At 38.8% G+C, this 23,411-nt stretch overlaps 1 protein-coding gene and 1 non-coding gene across 2 annotated transcripts in view; both read right to left on the minus strand.

Annotated features, from left to right (window-relative positions):
• The window catches only part of INTS4 (integrator complex subunit 4), a 116,573-nt gene that overhangs the window by 33,763 nt on the left and 59,399 nt on the right, over window positions 1-23,411 (minus strand). The window contains exons 9-12 of the mRNA XM_025894321.2: window positions 16,938-17,009; window positions 14,780-14,954; window positions 8,072-8,277; window positions 1,771-1,913 (exon numbers count right to left, since the gene is read on the minus strand). Coding sequence (XP_025750106.1) covers window positions 1,771-1,913; window positions 8,072-8,277; window positions 14,780-14,954; window positions 16,938-17,009 — 596 coding nt within the window. The remainder of the gene's footprint in view (window positions 1-1,770; window positions 1,914-8,071; window positions 8,278-14,779; window positions 14,955-16,937; window positions 17,010-23,411) is intronic.
• Window positions 18,022-18,094, minus strand: TRNAK-CUU (transfer RNA lysine (anticodon CUU)). Its single transcript has one exon. It is a non-coding gene; the product is annotated as a tRNA-Lys (tRNA).

Genomic DNA, 23,411 nt, shown 5'->3' on the forward strand with positions numbered 1-23,411 from the left:
GCAGTATGATAGGTATCCCATTTAAAACACTTGATATTGGGGCGCCTGGGTGGCTCAGTCGTTAAGCATCTGCCTTCGGCTCAGGTCATGGTCCCAGGGTCCTGGGATCGAGCCCCGCATCGGGCTCCCTGCTCAGCGGGAAGCCTGCTTCTCCCTCTCCCATTCCCCCTGCTCTTTCACTGTGTCTCTGTCAAAGAAACAGATCTTTAAAAAAGAAAAACCAAAAAACACCTGATATTGTTAGGAAAGTATATTCTTCCCCAGTTCTGCTTTTCCTTCTGTGTGAAAGAACTTAATGCACTAATTTTCTGAAGTCTCTCAGACCTTTTATTCACTGTGTTTCAGGGGACATTGTAAATCTTGTTGTTTGGCCTCCAGATACCATTCCTTTATTTTATCTCCTATTCTATTCGGGTTGCCCGAGCATCTGGGCCTCTCTGAAACTGGACTTCAATTCTGACTTGTAATATCTTTTCTACTCATCTACCTCCCGACCCGTGTATTTCCTACTTCTCTCCCTCCCTGCTATTTGAAGGCTAGGCCTCTGAATTGAATCCATTTTTAACTCTCCACAACACCTAACACAGCGATTGGGTTATACAGCCGAGTGCTCCATAAGCATTTGTTGAATGAAAGCTATGTAAACAGAACAAACTACCTCCTTCAAAGCTTTCATGTATGTATCTTTAAAAATGCCTTAAAAACATGCCACTGTGACTATTCCTTCACTCTTTTATCACATCCTTTTTTGGTATTCCTAAGTAAAGCCACCCTTCATGGAAAGAGATGAAAAATCAAATGATAATTAGAATAGGTAATTTCAAAATCTTTTGGAGCACTATAAGATGAAGGAGCTTTCTGTCTACAATCACCCAGTAAAGACAGTCTTAAATAAATATTCTGGGTGAACCAAATAACCACATATCTTATTTTAAAGCGAGAAGAATGTTCTATGAAACACAACCCCTTCCATCAAGCAGAATTAATCATTCCTTCTGTGTCACCCCAGAACTACAGATACCAATACAGGTGCTTCTCCCCACTACAGCCCCCACACCCCAAAGGACTGAGTGCTCCTTGAAGACTCCCCTGGTATTTTCAGTTTTTAATAGATCTTGCAAGTACCTGATCTGACCCACAGTTTTTCTACTTTTAGTAACAAATTTTTCCGAAAATCCAATCAACTATACCATTGGAATGATCTCATCACATAAGCTCACTTAAATATGTGGAGCACGATTACAAACATTTTATAATAAATGTATGCAAGTAGTCCCTCAAATGGGAATTCATGAACAATGTTAAGTTTGACTCTAGTCAGTAAAAGGAGCAGTAAACAGGGAAAAAAATGATAGTGATTTTCCATCTGTAGACAAAGTGCCAGTCCTGCCTCTAATCTGTACAATGATAGCTGTGATCCTGTATACAATGCAAAACAGACAAAGAAGTGATTAACAGTATAAAAGAGCAAAAGGAATCTAATCCTCATCTCCGTACCTGCAGCACGTACCACAGGGCTTGGCACATAGTGAGTGTACAGTAGCAAGCACATACTATCTGCCAGGAGGATGGATGGACAAATAAATAAGTAATCTAAAATGTGGTATTCAATTTAGGAATCAGACTCCTGAGTGTTAAGTTGAATCAGGTTTCTAAATTGAAGGCAAAATTGAGGGCCATACCATCAATCTATGAGGATCCACTGAATAATTCAATATACATTTACCACATTATTGGACTCAGTGAGCAAATGAGCAAAAAAGTCCTTACTTCCATATGGAGTCCCTATCAGTAGGGTACTTGGTTAAATTTTTCAGCAGCTCCACCAGGGCAAGATGAATCCCTTCTTTGGTTGAAACGTTAGTACAGCATAAAAGTTCGTGGAGAGCCTCTCGAATATCTCTGGATGAATCCTTTAAAAAAAGGCAATAATAATAATAACAACAACAACAAAAGCAGTCACTGTGAATCAGCTATTACGGGAGAGTATACAAGTTACAATGGGACTATAGGGTAAAGAGCCTCTGAATTTTCTCGGAGGGGAGAGGCTAGGAGTTGAAAAGACCTCACACAAGAGGTAACGCATGAACTCAGATTTGAAGACTTCATTCATTGGCTCATTCATTCATATAAACTCAACATTTATTGAACACTTATTAAACAGTCAAACATTTACCAAGCACCTACTATGTACCAAATGCTAGGGACATAGCATCAATTAAAATCAAATCTCAGCTTTCAGGAGCTTCATTCTAGTGAAAAGACAAAAGTATGTATTTATAGAGGTCAGATACTGGTGAGTGCGATGCAGACACTATAAAGCAGGTAGAGCTAAGACTACTGGGACAGGTAGGATATTTTGCACAGGCTAAGGAAAGGGAGCAGCAAAAATAAAGGCCATGAAGAGGAAGCATGTTTGAAAAACAGCAAGGAAGCCCATATGGCTAGCGCAGAGTAAATAAAAAGACAGTGTTACAAGATGATGTTGGAGAAATGGCCCCTTCCCTTCCTGACACCTGCTCTACTTCACCAAAACGATTGGAAAAGGTCACAATAACTTCTTAATGCTAAAAGACATGGATGCGTATCAGTTCTATTCTTCTTGGCTATCTTTATAGCATTTGTTCTCAGTTCTTCAGAACTTTTTAATACAGACATTTTGAAACATATATAAAAGGAGAGAGAATAAATCCCTCAGTTTCAACAATTAACTGATAGCCAATCACGTTTCATCTATACCTCTACCCACCCCTCCCAATTAGATTACCTTGAAGCCAGTCAGAGAAATCATAGCATTTCATTGGTAAATATTTCCATAAACATATTTTTTAAGATGATTCCTTATTTTAAAAAAAACCACAAAACCAGTACCACGCCTAAAAATGTAGTAACTGCTTAATATCAAATATCCAGTCAGTACTCAAATTTCTCCAACTGACTCAGAAAGTTTGTTTGTTCTAGTCAGGATCCAACTAAGGTCCACACATTGCAATTCAGCAGTATGCTCCTTAAGCATCTTTTAATATATGAAAATCACTGTATATCTCACATGTCTCCCCCTGTAATTTCTTCCCTGTATATCCTGTGATGGTTGTTAGATTTAGAGGCTTGATTAGAGTCACGTTCAATTTTTTTTTTTTTTTTTGTAAGACCACTCCACAGGTGGTACGGTGTACTTCCCTCGGGAACTATATGATGTCTGTTTCTCTTTTGTGAGGTTAGTAACCACTGGTGATCACTGCCTAGATCTACCAACTCACTAAAGTTGTAAAACAGTGATGTATAAATCCTATCATTCTTCTTTAATTTATTAACTGGAATATTCCTATAAAAAGAAACTTCCCCTTATCAACTAGCTGGTTATCATGAAGTTCAGTTTGTATAGGAAAAAGAAGGATTAATGCTTGATTCCTTAATTTACCAGTTTCCAAAATAAGAAGCTGATTACTAAGCATCTTCCAAAGATGACTAATGCAGTGTTTTAAGTATCATTATAAAATCATGAATTTAAACATATTTGCAGTTATAGTCCTTAATAATATATCTATAATGATGTGTTATGCCCCTTAATGATGTGTCTCCTGGGTCTTTCTGATTTGATCCTAGAGGTCTTTCAGAGCTAATAATTGCTTTCTGTATGACAAGGTGGTTATAAGCTCATCCTGTTACATTTCCTACACTAGACCTGGAATCAGCCATTTCTCTTAGGAATTTCGGTACCTTTTAGTGGAAATGAGATCTCCAAAGCATTGTTTTAAGTCAAGTTTACTGACACAGTTTTCATTCTGTAAAATTCATCCTTCTCCTTGAACACTTCCACGACTTTAACAAATCTGTATAGTTACATAACCACCATCTTGATCAAGATATAAAACACCCCCATCACCAAACTCTTCCCTAGGGTCCCCTTGTAGTCTAGCCCTCACCCACAGTCTCTGGCAACCACTGATGTATTTTCTGCTACAGTTTTGTCTTTCCCAAAAGGTCATATAAATGGAATCATAGAGTATGCTCTATGATTGAGGCTGGCTACTTTCACCTAGCCTAATGTGTGTGAGATTCACCCATGTTGTTACATGTATCAGCAACTCGTTCCTTTTTATTACTGAGTACTACTGCATTGTATAGATATACTCAGTTTACTTACACACTCACCAACTCAAGGATTTGTGTTGTTTTAGTTTGGAAATACTGTAAGTAAAGCCACAATAAATATCTGCATATAGACTTTTGTGTGAACAAAAATTTTCAATTCTCTTTAGGAAATGCTTCAGAGTGGGAATGCAGTATAAAATGGTAAATTTATGTTTAACTTTATAAAAACGTTCAAAGTGACTGTATCATTTTGCATTCCCATCAGCAGTGGCTGAGTTTGCCAGATGCTCCCTGTCCTCACAGAACTTGATATTGTCAGCATTTCTTTTGGGTTTTGGTTAGCCATTCTAATAGGTGTGGTGTTGTAATACCTTGCTGTAGTTTTAATCGGCATTTCCCTAATGACTAATGATGTTAAGCATGCTTCACATGCTTATTATTTGCCACTTTTATTTTCTTTCCTTAAGTACCGTTTAAATCTTTTGCTGATTGTTATCGGGTGATTTGTTTTCTTATTACTGAATTTTGAGAATTCTTTATATATTCTTTATCATCAGATATATGTTTTGCAAATATTTTCTCCCAGTCTGTGACATGTCCTTTCAAAACATGTTTTTTCCTTTGGCTTAGAAAAACAGAAATTTGGGGCTCCTGGGTGGCTCAGTTGGTTAAGCGTCTGCCTTCAGCTCAGGTCATATCTCAGTGGGATCGAGCCCCATGTCAGGCTCCCCACTCACTGGGGAGTCTACTTCTCCTTCTCCCTCTGCCCCTCTGCACCATTCATGCTCTCTCTCTCTCAAATAAATAAAATCTAAAGAAGAAAGAAAAACAGAAATTTATTGTCTCCGTTCTGGAGGCCTGAGTCCAGAATCAAGGTATGAGCAGGGCTGGTTCCTTCTGAGGCTGTGGAGAATTGATGCCAGGCCTCTCCCAGCTTCTGGTAGCCCTGGCATTCCTTGGCTTGTAGATGGCATTCTCTCTGTGTCTTCACATCACCTTTCTTCTATGCGTGTTTCTGTATCCAAGTCCATCCCCCCCTTTTTTGTATAGTTTATACATTAAAGGCATTATATATGTTTGATTTGATCCTATTATTTCTCTTTATTGTGGTAAAATACACACAGATAAGATTTACCATCTTCAGTCAATGTACATTTTAAGTGTACAGTTCTATGGCATTAAATACACTTACACTTGTGCTGTCTTTATAATTACTTAAAAGTATCTTTTTGAAGAGCTTTTAAATTTTGATAAAGTCCAATTTATCTAGTTATTTCTCTTATGGATTAAGTTTTTGGTGGCGGATCTAAGAAACTTTGGTCTAATCCAAGGTCACAAATACTTTCTCCCAAAAGTTTTATAGTATTTAGTTTTACTTAATACATGAAAGAAATCCAACTAAAAAGTTTAAAGGATGCATCTGCATCCACACAGCAAAATCTAAGAATCAGAGCCTCTTCTCCAAAGCTAGACTGGAGACATGCCTTATTTTCTGGGAACCCTCTTTCAGACTGCAGGTCTCTCAATTCTTCACTCTCTATAGTTACCGGCGCCCACGTCTGACCATATTGTTGTTCTGTTTAGGAACTTGTTTGGCTTACCCACACCTCTTGGACAAAGCTCAGGCTCCCCAGCATGGCACGCAAGGTCCTTCACAATCCGTTCTCCACTCATTTCTCCCTCAGAGCCATGCGAACTCAACATCCCTGTGCACACTATGCCACTTCCGCCCTCCCAGGCTTCATCTGTGGCCACACGCCAGCACTCTGGCTAGAATGTCATTCCGTCGCTTACTTACACACTACCTTATAATTCCTGGCTTATACTTCTGCCTTCTCTATGAAACTGTGCACAACTCAGAGGTAACAACTAGTACTGTCTTCTTTCACATTCTTAGAACCTAGCACAGAACCTGGCTCTGCAAAAAAAAAAAAAAAAAAAAAAAAAAAAAAATGGGTAACTGTTTCTTGAATGACTTTATCAATATTATGAACCACTACCATGCTAAGCATTTTACATGAATTCTCTCTCAATTCTTATAAGAAACATATGACTATGTGGAATAATCCTCACTTTATACATGAGAAAACCAATACGGTAAAGGGTACAACATGGTCACTCTCCTTAGGTAGCTCATATTCACATCAGGGAGAGGGAGCTGAGACAAAACCTGCCATTAACAATAAAATGTGAAACCACAATTAAGAGATACATAAGCATGCTTGTGGCCCTGTGAACAATTCTATACATCAAAACATAGCTTGGAACAGAGTTCAGATATTTAGCAAACATTTCCTGAGCATCTACCTGTTTTAGACACTACAAGGCACTAGAAATAAAAAAAAGAAAGAAGAAAGAAGCCAGGACTCTGCAAAGCTCTCAGTCTTGTGAAATAAAGAATTAAATAATAAAAAAACATCCTGATATATGCTAGACGCAGGGTGACACAGGAAGACAGAGGACTGCTACTTAATCCACTTGGGGTGGAGTTACTTAGGGAGTATGCTGCCTAATACAGATCTGAGCATAAGCAGAAATCAAGGAGGTGAAAGGTGGCAGTTTTTGGAGGCAGAGGGGAAAAAGAGAGTGAAAGAAAAATGGTGAGGAAAAGCATGATGATTAGGGGAGTGACGCCAGTATCAAGTTCAAGATGAGGAATGGTGGGAAAGAATGTGAAAAAGGAAAGGCAGGGCTAGGGTAGAGAGCCCACCCACGGAGAACAATGCACAGAATGCAAACTTATCTTCTAAGGAAAAAATAAATGAAAAATTATAAATACAGACTTAGAATTCAGGAAAAATCTTACCAGAAGTGCTGAGCAGCTGAGAAAATTGATAGGGAACTTCAAAGTCAAAGCACTCAATCTGTTTTCTGAAGTATGGAGCAGAAATCTGTAACAAGTGCTAATGACTGAAACACCCAACAGCTATCCCTTTCACAATATCTGAAAAACCAAAACCAAACCGAAACAAGAAAGAAACCAGAGGCCAAATCTCATTTATTAATATTCTGAAAAACGTCGGGACTCACAAATAAAATCCAGACACTTTAGAAAAATAATTCAAGAACCACATCGAGTTGTACAGCCTGGGAGGCAAATCTGTGTTCACATCCTGGCAGAGCCACTTACCAGCAATGTGACCTCAAACAAATTACTTTCTTCTCTGTAAAACTCCAAGGTTGAATGAGTTGATTCCCTAAGATCTGTTCCGGCTATAACAGCCTATGATTCACTAGAAGCATTAAATCAAATCAAAAGCTGAAAAGAATTCTTCTTTAGCCCCTGCCTTATCTGTAACCACTTCTCGTCCATCACTTCAGCTCTACACTGCTATTACAGTGAATGCCTTTTAACTCCGTAAATGCATCACACTCACTCTTACTTCTGGATCCATAGACACTGCTCCCTCTGGTGCCCTTCCACCCTACCATCAGCACCGTTCCTTCCTAAGAAAGGGCCTCACCAAGTCCTACTCCTCCTCCAAGTGTCCACTATAGCATTCCTTCCTGCTTCCCCATCTCCCAACCTTACCCCAGGGAACCCCGTCCTTTCCTGATCACAGCAATGCTAAGCTTTTTTTTTTGAGTTTCCTGTTGAACAGCAAGTCTCCTCCACCTCGGTGCAGCTGTATGATAAGGCAGAACTGTGCTGTCCAAACACTCCTGCATCACCAGTGCCTAGCACAGTGCCTGGTTTAAAGACTTATTTATTTAAGAGAGAGACAGAGAGAGAGAGAGAGCATGCTGGCGGCGAGGGGCAGAGGGAGAGAAAGAGTCTCAAGCAGACTCAGCACTGAGTGCAGAGCCCAACACGAGGCTCAATCCCACAACCCTGAGATCACGGCCTAAGCCGAAACCAAGAGTCAGACATCCAACTGACTGCGCCACTCAGGCGCCCCATAATGCCCAGTTTAAAAATAAAGTGGCTCTCAGTGGGTACCGATGAAGAAATGAGTAACAAACTGTGAAGACTCACCTCTAACACAGCCAGGACAGTGTCAAGCTGATCCTCTCGGAGAGTGATATTGTTAGAGATTTTTCTCATGGTGTGTATGGACTGCAGACGTACTTCCTCAATTTCATCGTTGAACATGTCAACCAGGAAATCAAGGCACTTCTCCGCAAAAGAGGGTGAAGACTGGGCCAGCATGCAGAGAGCCTCCACAGCAGCAATGCGGACCTCTAGACAAAAGGGGACAAATAAAACTGCACATTAGGTTAAGAGCCATGGGACAAATCCAAGGATTCCTTCTCAAAGGTTTGTCTTTTGCTCTCTACTCCTCTCCATTAACAAACTCTCTCTGGGAGATCTCCTCCCTGCCCACAGATTCAGCTACCACCTTCACACTGACCTCAGAACAAGGACTTTGGCGTCACAAAGACTAATGTTTAGATCCTGACTCGCAGACATGTGATCAAGTCACACGTATGTCTCTATTAACTACACTTCTTGAAAATTAAGTTCTTATTTATCTCAGTACTCAAACCCCAGCTCTCCACTCAGTACTTTTTTTAAAAAGCAGATTTTAAATAATTAAGATTCAAACAGACTAGATATCATTTTCTCATCTTAGAGATAAGATTCAGCAAAGTGAATTAACTTGCCTTGAAGTGAGTAAGAGTGAAGATAAGACTAGTGCCCAGGTCTGCTGATTCTAGACTAGCATCATGTAGGGGTTAAGGACACATGCTTTGGAATGATAAAGGTCTCAGAGTAAATTGTGAAGAGCAATTCCTCCGCTGACTTGAAGGGTGATCCTGAATAAGTAACTCAACTTCCTAGCACCTCAATTTTTTCACCTTAAACAGAGATAATACTCATTTTCTTACAGAGTAGTTAGGAGGACTAAATGACATAATACAGGTACAGCATACGGCACAGTGCGTGGCATGTGCTGAAAGCTCAGGAGATGTTAGCTACATCACAGGTATGGATCTTACAAACACCTTGAAAACAGAGGCATGTCCTCCTCTACCTCCCTGTACGGACTGAACCTATAACAGTAAAGCCACTGATTCCAGGGAGCCCTTCATTCGCTCACTAGCAATGCTTCCTGAATGTGTACTACACACCAGGCCCTGTGCTTGATACAAAGATGAGAGGTGAGTAAGTACACACCACGCTCACAAGACTTCCATACATGCTTGTTTTGTTCCAGTGGTTCCCACATGGTTCTGCAACAAAATGTATAGTTTCAAAAGAGAAAGAAAAAACCCCACTCAAGTTGTGGTTAAAACTCACAAATATAATCTGGTTTTTTTTGTATAAGAAAGCTTTTATAGACACTTTAAAAGCAGAGTTACTATAGTAAAGGGAGATGACTCAGCTTTTTCTTGGTAGTGATGAATGCTTCCTTTCATCAGAAGGGAAGGATCTGCTATACTTCACGATAATGTAATTTAAACATGAAATTGCTAATAATTACAAAGAAAGCCATAGAAGGACCAAAATGTGTTAAATGCTGGCTCTTCTGCCTAGGGCTTTACCCATCACACCACACTAAGTCATGTGTAACTCTTGCAAGTCCACAAAGTGAATCACAGAGATACTTCTGATCAGCATGAGATAATCAATATGGACCCGAGCTGATGCAACTCTAAGCAGAAGCAAAAAAACCTTGGTGTTTCTCTTTGTATGTGTAGTCTGGTAAATTAACAATTTCCACTGGATTCTTGGAAAGTTGAAAATGTATTACAGTCTCTTTAAGGGCCCAGGGCAGAGAAAAGGAATCAGCTATGCCAAAGAAAATAATAAAGATCCTCTGGTGCCTTAACATGTGCAATCAGATCCTGGCTTTGCTACTTATTAGCTTTGTGCTTAGTACTGAAGACACAAAGATGAACAAGAAAGAGATAACCTCCCAGCGCCTACAGACAAGAATAGTTAATTGCATTACAAAGTGATGAGTGGAACAGTAAAAATCACAGGGAGTGTAAGAAAATGCAGAAGAGGTATGTAGCCCACTAAGTAGGATCAGAGGCAGCTTTCTGGAACAAATGACCTCTAAAACAATACCTAAGGGAGCTGCTAAGCCAAAAGAAAGGAAAAAGGCCTTTCTAAGCAGGGGAACCACATATACAAAGGTCCAAAACAGAGGGAGAACATGGAATAACTAGAGGACTAAAAGTATGTGTGATACTAGAGTCCACAGCTAATGAAATAAGGTGCTGTTTCATTCCCAGCAATGTGTCCCTAAATCACCCAGAATTTTAGAAATATGATAAAATTAGCTGTCATACATGATACTGGTTATGATCTATTTGCTTTCCAAAGTTAAGCTCCTTCAATTAAACCTTAGTGACAAACAGTTAAGTGTCTGACTTGGTTTTGGCTCATGTCATGATCTCAGGGTCGTGAGATCAAGCCCCACATTGGGCTCCATGCTCAGTGCAGTGTCTGCTTGAGATTCTCTTCCTCTCCCTTCTCCTCTGCCCCTCCCCCCATGCATGCACGTGCTCTCTTGCTCTCTCTCTAAAATAAATAAATAAAATCTTAAAAAAAAACCCTTAGTGACAAACTTATGCAATCACATAAACACTAATTGTGATAAAATTCAATTGTAAAACTAAATAAAGCAAAAATGCTAGTAGAAACTAAATAAAATAGGTTCCAGTTACTTGTCTTAGGATAAAATGGGTAGTAATAACTGGACTTCCTTATTACAAAATACCATTTAAAGTATAATTCATGTATCAAGTTCACAGAGAACAAAAAGGCAGAGGTCGCTTTAACTAATTTCTTTATACAAGTTTCCCCCATTATCCAAAAGTAGAGTTAAACAATGAAACCTTTCATAAGCTGAAACAATGTAAAGCAGAGTATAAACGATGTAAAGCAGAGTATCCCCCACTTTCCAAACGTTCACTTTCTGTCACCTCACTTTTAGAAAAGACTGACATGAGTATGCTAATTACTTTTTTCATAAAAATGAAACTCCTCTTTGGATTTCTTTTGGTTAACAAAAATAGGTCTTTCATAAAACTAAAGTGGCATGAAGTGAACTTTAAGAAAATGGGGAAGATACCTAGACACTGAAAGCCTTATAGCAAACTAGATAAGGTAACCCAATTCTTTTATCTTCTAACAGAAAACTGTCTTTCAAAAGTAATTCTTGCCCTTCTAAGAAGTTCTATTCTGAGGTAATTTTTTTTTTTTTTACAGGCATTTAGAAGACCTGAGTTCTAATCCTCTGATATAAATTTACTATAAAATTTGGACAATCAACACTATCTCTCCTGCTCTGTTACAATTACTGAAAATGAGAAAGTTGTAGTCAATCATCTCAAAACAATGACATTCTTTATGTGAGATAGATAGCATCATATTATGGAAATTAAAAGAGCTTTGGAGAACTTCTTTCTGCAAGATTTATCTTTCTATCTGAAACAACTAAAAACAGAAATAAAAAACAGAAACAACAGTATTCAACACACTGGACATCAGACAATAAAGGGTAATGATCCCTGAGAGGCAGGAAATAAATGAGGTAGGCTCTAGAATTATACCAGTTTACTATCTGGAAAGCGTTTTCAGGTTCCAGGTCTCCCTGAGTTGAGAAGAAAGAGCTGGGAGTCTGGAAAGGCCAATATGAATAGAGTTCATAAGGCAAAGTACCAAAAAGGAGAGTACTACACAGAAAGCATTTTGGATAACTGCAGAGGGTCCTCCTCAAGTCATCAGCTGAGTTCTGATCTGTAAAGAAATTAAGGTCTGAGAAAGAACCACTAAGCAGGGCTTGAGGGAACAATCTCCAAATCTCATAAATGGTCTACAACTGTTTCTTCAGAAGAGTTTGAGTTGGGAGTAAAATAAGCCCCAGACTAAATGCTGCTTCAGTTCCCCTTAACAAAGCTTAAAAATAAGACCTGAAATAAATGCAGCCCAGAACAAAGCTCAAAAATACAGGAATATAACAATGTTCATTACCCAACAAAGTAAAATTCACAATGGCTGGCATCCAACTGAAAATTGCTAGGCATGCAGAGAAGTAGGAAAATACCAATAATGAGAAAAATCAATCAATCAAAACGAACAGTGGGGCGCCTGGGTGGCTCAGTTGGTGAAGCGACTGCCTTCGGCTCAGGTCATGATCCTGGAGTCCCGGGATTGAGTCCCACATCGGGCTCCTTGCTCAGCATGGAGTCTGCTTCTCCCTCTGACCCTCTTCCCTCTTGTGCTCTCTATCTCTCATTCTCTCTCTCTCAAATAAATAAAATCTTTAAAAAAAAAAATCAAAACCAACACAGAAATCACATAAACAAGAGACTTAATAGACAAAAACATTAGTATAGTTATTGTACATGTATTCTCTGTTGATAAAGCTAAAGATCAAGCAGATTAAGCAGATACATGGGAGATACTAAACAAACCCAAAGTCTAATTGAATTTGTATGAATGAAAACTATTATGTCTGAGACGAAAAATACACTGGATGGGATTAAAATCAGAATACACACGGCAGAGGAAAAGATTAGTGAACTCCAAGACAAAGCAATAAATATTCCAAAATGAAACAAGGAAAAAAACTAGAAAAAAATCAGGATGGAGGGGGAGCTGGATAGCTCAGTCGGTTAAGTATCTGACTCTTGATTTCAGCTCAGGTCATGATCTCAGGGTTGTGGGATCAAGCCCCACACTGGGCTCCACGCTGGGCATGGAGCCTGCTTAAGACTCTCTCTCGGGGCACCTGGGTGGCTCAGTTGTTAAGTTTCTGCCTTCGGCTCAGGTCACGATCCCAGGGTCCTGGGATCGAGCCCCGCATCAGGCTCCCTGCTCAGTGGGAAGCCTGCTTCTCCCTCTCTCTCTGCCTGCCATTCCCCCTGCTTGTGCTCTCTGTCAAATAAATAAATAAAATCTTAAAAAAAAAGGAGGGGGGCGCCTCGGTGGCGCAGTCGTTAAGCATCTGCCTTCTGCTCAGGTCATGATCCCAGGGTCCTGGGATGGAGCCCAGCATCAGGCTCCCCGCTCGGCGGGAAGCCTGCCTCTCCCTCTCCCACTCCCCCTGCTTGTGTTCCTTCTCTCGCTGTGTCTGTCAAATAAATAAATAAAATCTTGGAAAAAAAAAAAAAAAAGATTCTCTTTGCTCCTCCCCCCACTCCTTCTCTTAAAAAAAGGAAGGGGGGGTGGAGCACCAGTGAGCTACAGGACAAACGTCAATAGTCTAATATATGTGCGTTTGGAGTCACCAAAGGAACATGGGACCAGAGAGATTATGAAGAAATAACAGCCAAAGATTTTCCAATTTGATGAAAACTATAAACCCACAGATCTAAGAAGCAACAAACTTCAAGCATAAGAAACATGAAGAAATGAAACCAAGACACACTATAATTAAACTGCTTAAAACTGGTGACAAAGAGAAAAATCCTAAAAGCAAACAGAGATGGATAAAGAAGATGTGGTATACGCATACAATGGAATATTAGCCATCCATAAGAATGAAATCCTGCTATTTGCAACATCATGGATGGAACTAGAGGGTATTATGCTAAGCAAAATAAGTCAGTCAGAGAAAGACAAATATCATATGATTTCACTCATATGGGGACTTTAAGAAACAAAACTGATGAACACAGGGGAAAGGAAGGAAAAATAAAATAAGATAAAAACAGACAGGGAGGCAAACTTTAAGAAACTCTTGACTACAGGGAACACACTGAGAGTTGCTGGAGTGGAGGTGGGGGGATGAGGTAACTGGGTGATGGACATTAAGGAGGGCACATGCTGTGATGAGCACTGGGTGTTATATACAACTGATGAATCACTAAACTGAAACTAATAATATACTATATGTTAACTAACTTGAATTTAAATAAAAAAAGGCAACTAGAGAAAGACACATCATATAAAGAAGAACAAATATAAAAAATGGCAGACTTCTCAACAGAAACAATACAAACAGAAAACCTGTGGAACACTGAAAAAAAAAAAATAACAAAAACCCACCCTATTAAACTAGAATTCAATTTCCAGTGAAAATATCTTTCAAAAATGAAGGTGTGGGGCACCTGGGTGGCTCAGTCAGTTGAGCATCAGACTCCTGACTTATCTCAGGTCATGCTCTCAGGGCTTTGAAACTGAGCCCCGCATTGGACTCCATGCTCAGCACAGAGTCTGCTTGAGATTCTCCCCCTTTCCCTATCCCTCCCTCTCTGTCCCTTTCCCTGCTCGCACACTTTCTCTCTAAAATAAATAAATAAAATTTTTTACAAAAGTGAAGGTGAAAGAAAATCTTCATCAGTCATAATAATAAAGGCTTTGAAGTCAGACATAATCTTGTTTCTGTCTCTTACTAGCTGGGTGACCAATAACAAGTTATTGTTATCGATATAATATCAATTTTTACTACCAATTATTAAGTGCTTACTATAAATAGGTCATGTATTATGCCAAGTATTTTGTGTACATATAATCTAGTTTAATTCTCACAATTCAGAACACTTACTGTTAACCTTGTTTTAGAGAAATGCTGGAACCTAGATTGACTGAAAAATCCATGCTCTTAACCACTGTATTATACCACTTAGGCCTCAATCTTCTGTTTTTAAAAATAAGTAACAGTAGCTACTTCATGGAGTGACTGTGAAGACTAAATGAGACACTACATGTATATTAACCAGTACAATGCCTGATATATCACAGGCACTCAGTAAATGGGCACTGTTATGATGCAGTCATACTTACCATACATCTCATCTTCTAATCCATGAACAAAGGCTCCACAAGCTCCTGACTCAATCAAGTTCACAGCTCCTGTATCTATTTCTTCCTTGGGAGCATCATCTCCCCACCTTCTTCCACTGGAAAACTCCCCTGAGCTGTAAAGTTCCTTGGCACGTTCATGTGCAGTGCGTTTTCTCTATAAAAGACAAGGACAATTACCACTTGCAGAAGGTGCATGAGGGAACAGTAAGATGAATTCTGAGAACATGGGAAAGTAGGAAATAAGACTGCTCTCGACAGTTATGTTTTCAAAAAAAAGTACTCAACTGATCAGAGCAAAGAAATGCAAATTCAACATAAAGAAAGACCAAAGGTTCACAGGTCTGTCACAGTGGATAGTAATCTTATTAAAGATTGCAAAAGAATGTGCTGATCAGACAAGTGGTTATGTTTGCCATTGCAACACAGGAAAGGGAGAACCAGAGGAGTAAATAATAGCTGTGTCCCTCTAGCACCATCCTGGGTAGAGAATAAACTGGCCCTAGAAAAGAATATTTTTTAGTCCCAACAGAAGTTAAGTCTGAATTTGGTAACACTATGCTCTATTTGAGCAACACTGCACTCACAATGCAACCTTCTGGTAAATTCACTTTCTTCATAGATTGCCTAAGAGGGAATATACTGGTCAGCTAAAGTAAATATCCAGTCCAACCAACAGTTATGGTTCTCATCATGAATAAATTGCCATTCTGCTTTATGTATCAGCCTCTTATGAACCTTCCTGGTGTGAGTCCACATCCTTATGGCTTATCATCTCAAAGGCACTGATGAAATATAGCACCTAAGCCTATAAGAATGTGGGTCAGATCCAGTAGTAAAGTTTGTACTCTGTATCTTAGGAACCCCTGCATTACCCGTATCCTTCACCATTCACCATGAGCATGCTATTTTTTACATTTCTACTCCAGTATACACAGAGAACACTTAATCAATCACCAACCTCAAATGAAGGCAACACCTTTCAGGAAATCCATATGGCAATGTTTCATTAAGCATAGAAACTCCTCAACCACTCTTAAGAATTTATCTTATGGAATGACTTAAAAGAAGAGAAGATCTAATATGCATGAAGATGATATTCCTTTATAATGGTGGAAAAATGGGAAAATCTAAATATATAAGATAGGGCTAAAAAATTATGTCACATCTAAAGATATTACACAGTCAGTAAAAATGCTAAGTATAAAGTTGACTATATGAAAAAAAAAGCATATGATGTAGTGATAAACATAAAAAGTAGACTACAAAGTTATCTGAATACAATGATTCAATGTTTAAAATATGCATAAGAGCTGGGGAGAAATATACCAAAATTACAGAAGTCATTGTCTTAGAGTAGTGAGAATATGGGTAAAATTGTTTCCCTTTCCTTCTATTTATCAAAGATTCTGAACTCTTTATTATCACTTTTATAATTTAAAGATTAAGATAACGACGGGTGCCTGGGTGCCTCAGTCGGTAAGCATCTGCCTTCGGCTCAGGTCATGATCCCGGGGTCCTGGGATCGAGCCCCGCATCAGGCTCCCTGCTCCGCGGGAAGCCTGCTTCTCCCTCTCCCACTCCCCCTGCTTGTGTTCCCTCTCTCACTGTGTCTCTCTCTGTCAAATAAATAAATAAAATCTTTTTAAAAAAATAATAAAAATAAAAATAAATAAAGATTAAGATAATGACAATATTAACTCATATTTAGTCCTGACAACTATATCAGAGAACATGGTCAAGGCTTAAAGGCATTCCATAAGAGGCACTTTGTTACTGTTCAGAGGAAGAATTTACTCACTCTTCCATGGAAACTGCGGTAGAAAAGGAGTCCTAAGATGTCAGTCATACAGTCTCACAAAATAAGACCAGATTTTTATAGTTTCTAACAAACAGAAAGTTAATTTTACCTCTTTTTGTAAAACACAACCTGTGCAAAGTATTTCATTAAAATAATTTAAAATTTAATGAAGTAACTTGTAATTTGATTCAAGTTACTAAGATTTTAAACTAAAGTGTAATCTAGTCACCCAACATTTACTTAACAAATACATGGGCTGCAAAATTAAATCAACACAGCTTGGCAGATAGCTGCTTTGGTTACAGAAACCCAGTCTGAACAACAAAGAATTCAAGTTACCCGAAGATCGGACATGAGCTTCTTGTCCAGTGTCTGCTCCAAGAAATGAGAACTAACTTGTTCCATGGAGCCCTGCAAAAACAAAAAATCCGGAGCAAATTAAATAACTTTTAAGGCCTGAATATTATCTTCAAATTCAAAGTTTGCAGCCAACTTAAATGCATAAAGATAACATTTCTTGACAGTAAAGATGCTTATGGGTTCTGAATCATCAGCATAATAATAAAAACATTAGCAGCTAGCAGCTAAACAGAGCTTACTATATGTCATACACTATTTATACATATATTAACTAATTTAGTTCCCCTATGAAGTAAATACTATTATTAGTCCCATTTTATATATAGGGGGGAAAAAAGAAAGCTAAAAAAAAAAAGAAGGCACAAAAAGGTTAAGTGATTCATTCAAAGTCACAAAGAGTATAATTTATAAACCCAGGTTCCAGAATCCTTTGCCTCAACTGCTACTCTCCATTGTCTCTCCATTTCTTTTCATTCTAGTCTTTCCATTCATTTGTTCATTCAGTCACTCATTCAATAAAACAGATATTTATTTAGCAACCATTCAACTATATGCCTATGGTTACCAGGAACAGCAATACAAAAGTAGACATCAATTCCACACTCAGTGACCTCACAGACTAGTGAGTGAAACTGACAAGTAAATAGATAATCGTATCATGGTATAAAATGTTATAATACACATATAAAGGGTACTATGGGAAACTCAGAGAACAAGCAGTATAAAGCGGAGGCAGGGGAACTAGTAATCACAAGTGCAAATGCATAAAGAGAGAATGCCATGCAGGAAACACCAAGTGGTTCTATGAATAAGACACAGGACAGAGGAGCCAAAAATGAAGCAGGATGGTTAGGGATCAGATCATAAAGGGCTTTTGTCATGACCCTTTGTCATGTTTGTTATGGAAGGAGTTTGCCATAATTCTGAATAACCAGATAATCTTTCCATAATAATGAGCTCAACAGTGTAAAAAGTATTTTACTTATACTTTAAAAATTTATTTCTAATAATCCCACGAAGAATGTAAATTATCCTTATTTATTTACTTTTTAGGTAATCTCTCTGCCCAACGTGGGGCTCAAACTCACAACCCTGAGATCAAGAGTCACATGCTCTACCAACTGAGCCAGCCAGGCACTCCAAATTATCCTCATTTTTTTAGATGAGAAATTGAGGCTGAGAGATTTGGTAACTTGCTCATTTCAAATAAGGGAGAAACATAGATTTACACCTCATAAACATTATCTTAGCAACAATGTGGCTAATGGACCAGAAGGAATCAAAATGAAGCAGAGAGACAGGTTGGCAGGCTATTAGAGCAGGTCCTAGACATTCTCAAAGAATATACTGGCACCTTTCTCTAATTCCTAAGTTAGTAAATATGGAAATGCTTATAGAGGATCAGACTTCTCCAGTCACATTTTCCATAGAAACTTACATGTTCTATGGGAATATCCTTACCCATGTTTAATACCTTTCCTACAACTCCAGGAGAGCAACTGTTGTACTATTTTCACTTAAGTAGTTTCAAATCTACTTTTTCTTATTTCTACATAGTACAGTTGATGGGCCTTCTTTGTTACATAGATCTGAACCAATATCAAATCTAACATTCATGTTTTTAATTCAAACATCAATTTTATGAATAAGAACTCTAAATTTTTAAAACCTCCTCAACTTTCTCTTTAGTTTTACCACCAACATTACCAGTTGGCTTTTTAGGTGGCACTTTTTTTCTAATAAAGAATTAAGTTTGTTTTGTTTTGTTTAATTAAGCTCTACGCCCCACCTGGGGCTTGATCCCATGTGCTCTATCGACAGCCAGCCAGGTGCCCCAAGAATGAAGGTTTTTTTTTGTTTTGTTTTGTTTTTAAAGATTTTATTTATTTATTTGACAGAGAGAGACACAGCGAGAGAGGGAACACAAGCAGGGAGAGTGGGAGAGGGAGAAGCAGGCTTCCCGTGGAGCAGGGAGCCCGATGTGGGGCTCGATCCCAGGACCCTGGGATCATGACCTGAGCCGAAGGCAGACGCTTAACAACTGAGCCACCCAGGCGCCCCAAGAATGAAGTTTTAATGACTTCACAGTGAACTACTCTAAATCCCTAGTCTCAATGGCCCCCTCCAGTGCCTTTAGCTGAGCTCTCTCCCAACACAAGTAGCAAACAGGAGGGGTACTATCCAAATTCCAGCCTCAAAAAACTATGTATCATTATTTGCAACAAATTTCCTGTGTTATCTGAGAATATATGAAGCTTTCCAGTTTAGTCCACAATTACCAAGAGCCCTATAACATAATAATCCACTTGAAAAATGTTGAGACCTAAACTAGTACACACCCAGTGGAAATAGAGAAGGGAGAGATTCAAGAGATGTCAAGAAGTTAGAACTGGTAAGAGCTGAGGATTCACTGGATATGGGACACAAAGAATTCCCAAATGCCTCTGGGTTTACAACTGTGTTATTGATGGCATCATTCATGAAAGTGCTGGAGGAGTAGATGTGGACCAAAAAGACAAATTCATCATAAAGCTCACCAATCAGAAAAACATCTACATTCTTATCTACTTTAACCAAGACAAATACATTCCAGTAAGATCTCTCCAACTACTACTTAACAACCTGTATTTGTACCACTAAGAAAACCAAGATATTTGACAAACAAGTGTGTCAAACCTGCTTTCAGAGCAAAAACTGCTCAATTATAGCTGCTCAATAATAACTTAAGTCTATGCACTAGCCTCTAGCTTCTAAGCAATTAGGTGATAAAGTAAACCCCATCCCCCCTCAAAAAAAGAACTACCATGTGAGACATAAAACTACCACTGACTAAGACATCTGCATGTGCCCTGGGAAAGACTAGCCCTTATGGCTATGGACATAACAACCTACAATCTATCTGTAAATATTATCGTTTTTAGGGTCAAACACTTCTGGGGTCGTATAAAAAAGGTTTAATCCTTACTGAACAGGAGAATTAAACATCTTAAGAAGAAATCACTGAACTAAGTAAGGACTATATTCTACATAGAACACCAATTACCGTGATTAATTTCACAGTAATGCTGTATTCTAAACTGTCCCATGGAACTGCATAGTTGGCAATCAACTTTCTTTGCCTCAGCAGGAAAGTTATGGATAACTGAAAACCAACCTTTCACATGGTTTTGAATTTTCTGAAACAGCCTACATCTGAAATTTTTCATCCTGCTAGAAGCCAAGGAGAATGGAGACTGTTCATTTTTTGAGCAAGATGGACTTAAATCTAAAGCCTTATCATTTCATTTAAGTTCCTGAAGAACCTGGTTCTGCTTTCCTCTTAAGCTTTATCTTGTTGCATATTCCCCACATTTAACATTATTCATCCCCAAACCAAAAAGTATTAACTTCTTGTACTTTAGTATGATATTGTAGTTTAGTATACTAGCATGCATGATAATTGTACTCCTTCTGTATCTCTGCTTATATTTTCTCCTTCCCTACTTATCTACCTAGCTAACTTATATTTATCCTTCAAAATTCAGTTCAGAAATCACCTCCTCCATGAAGCCTTTTTTCTTTAATTTTATTTTATTATGTTATGTTAGTCACCATACATCACCAGTTCTCGATGCAGTGATCCACGATTCATTGTTTTCGTACAACACCCAGTGCTCCATGCAGTACATGCCCTCTTTAATACCCATCACCGGGGTAACCCATCTCCCCACCCCTCTCCCCACCCAAAACCCTCAGTTTGTTTCTCAGAGTCCATAGTCTCTCATGGTTCATCTCTCCCTCCGATTCTCCCCCCTTCATTTTTCCCTTCCTTCTCCTAATGTCCTCCGTGCTATTCCTCATGTTCCACAAATAAGTGAAACCATATGATAATTGACTTTCTCTGCTTGACTTATTTCACTTAGCATAATCTCCTCCAGTCCCATCCACGCTGATGTAAAAGTTGGGTTCATCCTTTCTGATGGCTGAGTAATATGCCATTGTATAGGGGCACCTGGGTGGCTCAGTCGGTTAAACAGCTGCCTTTGGCTTGGGTCATAGTCCTGGGGTCCTGGGATTGAGCCCCATGTCCAACTCCCTGCTCAGTGGAGAGCCTGCTTCTCCCTCTCCCTCTGCCTGCCACTCTGCCTACTTGTGCTCCCTCTCTGTCAAATAAATAAATAAAATCTTTAAAAAATATATTCCATTGTATATATGGACCACATCTTCTTTATCCATTCATCTGTTGAAGGGCATCTTGGCTCTTTCCACAGTTTGGCTATTGCGGACATTGCTGCTATGATCACTGGGGTGCATATGGCCCTTCTTTTCACTACATCTGTGTCTTTGGGGTAAATACCAAGTAGTGCAATTGCTGGGTCATAGGGTAGTTCTATTTTTAATTTTTTGAGGCACCTCCACACTGTTTTCCAAAGTGGCTGTACCAACTTGCAGTCCCACCAACAGTGTAAGAGGGTTCCCCTTTCTCCACAATCTCTCCAACATTTGTTTCTTGCCTTGTCAATTTTTGCCATTCTAACTGGTGTAAGGTGGTATCTCAATGTGGTTTTGATTTGAATTTCCCTGATGGCTAATGATGATGAACATTTTTTCATGTGTCATTAGCCATTTCTATGTCTTCTTTGGAGAAGTGTCTGTTCATGTCTTCTGCCCATTTTTTGACTTGATTATTTGTTTTTTGGGTGTTGAGTTTGAGAAGTTCTTTAGAGATCTTGGATACCAGCCCTTTATCTGTAGTGTCATTTGCAAATATCTTCTCCCATTCTGTGGGTTGCCTCTTTGTTTTGTTGACTGTTTCCTTTGCTGTGCAGAAGCTTTTTATCTTGATGAAGACCCAAAAGTTCATTTTTGCTTTTGTTTCACTAGCCTTTGTTGTCCAGCAAGACTGTCATTCAGAATGGATAGAGAGATGCAGAGCTTCCAAGACCGGCAGAAACTGAAAGAATATGTGACCACTAAGCCAGCCCTGCAAGAAATATTAAGGGGGGTTCTATAAAAGGAGAAAGACCCCAAGGTGATATAGAAAAGAAATTTACAGAGACAATCTATAAAAACAAGGTCTTCACAGGCAACATGATGACAATAAATTCCTATCTTTCAATAATCACTCCCAACATGAACAGCCTAAATGCTCCCATAAAACAGCACAGGGTTGTAGACTGACTAAAAAGATAGGACCCATCCATATGCTGTCTACAAGAGACTCATTTTGAACCTAAAGATACAACCAGATTCAAAGTGAAGGGACGGAGATCCAACTTCCATGCCAACGGACCTCAAAAGAGAGCTGGGGTAGCAATTTTTTTTTTAAAGCATTTTTTTTTAAAGATTTTATTTATTCACTTGAGAAACAGAGATACAGAGAGAGAGAGAGAGCATGAGGAGGGGGTTGGCAGAGGGAGAGGGAGAAGCAGGCTGCCTGCTGAGCCAGGAGCCCAATGTGGGGCTCAATCCCAGGACCCCAGGATCATGATCTGAGCCAAAGGCAGACGCCCAACCATCTGGGCCACCCAGGCGCCCCTGGAGTAGCAATTCTTCTAACAGACAAATTAGATTTTAAACTAAAGACTGTAGTTAGAGACACAGAAGGACACTATGTCATTCTTAAAGGGTCTATCCAACAAGATGATCTAACAATTGTAAATGTCTACGCCCCCAACATGGGAGCAGCCATCTACGTAAGTCAACTATTAACCAAAATAAAGAGTCATATTGATAAAACCTCCTCCACGAAGCCTTCTTTCACTATGTTAGGTGCTCTTTTCTAGGAGTACCAGCCATTGTAATTAACTGATTGCTTATGTCAACTTACCAGACTATCAACTCTTCTGAAGACAGAGACTATGCTCAGTGTTTGTTGACTTGATAAATATGTGTCTGAAAACTATATGCAATTTACCTGATGACAGTTTTGTCTACTCAAGTGTTGGAGTGGGGGGAGTTTACCTCTTTTCTTACAAAGGGGAACTAGTAAATCAGCAGGGCATTAACTGTAAAACCACAGTTCTGAATGTGTAACTGGACCATCACTAGGAAGAGAATCCACATGGGTTTTAGATCATGAAGTGTCATTTACTATCTATGTAGCCTCTGATAAGTTATATCACTTTTCTAAATCTTATTTTGTTATTTATAAAATGAATACTAGAATACATACCTCCAAGAGTTTAAAAGAATTCAAAATTATTTGCAAAAACTGAATGTTTATGAGGGTATATATGTCTAAATATGTGCATATGACTAAAAGTGCCTAGCTTAGTAGGCTAGGGACTCTATCAATAGTAACAATGATTATTATAAGATTAGACTGTTATTATTTTTGAAGTACAAACCTAATTGCTTATATAATTTCGAGCTATTCGGATCTGAAATCACTGAATTTAAAACATAAAGCACCTGACTCAAGTTAGAGTCATTTAAGTGGAAACCCTTTCAATTCACCAGTGTAATTCATTA

Source organism: Callorhinus ursinus, unplaced genomic scaffold, assembly GCF_003265705.2.
Source record: "Callorhinus ursinus isolate GAN/ISIS: 27379988/994484 unplaced genomic scaffold, GSC_fseal_2.0 scaffold35, whole genome shotgun sequence".
Taxonomy (NCBI): domain Eukaryota; kingdom Metazoa; phylum Chordata; class Mammalia; order Carnivora; family Otariidae; genus Callorhinus; species Callorhinus ursinus.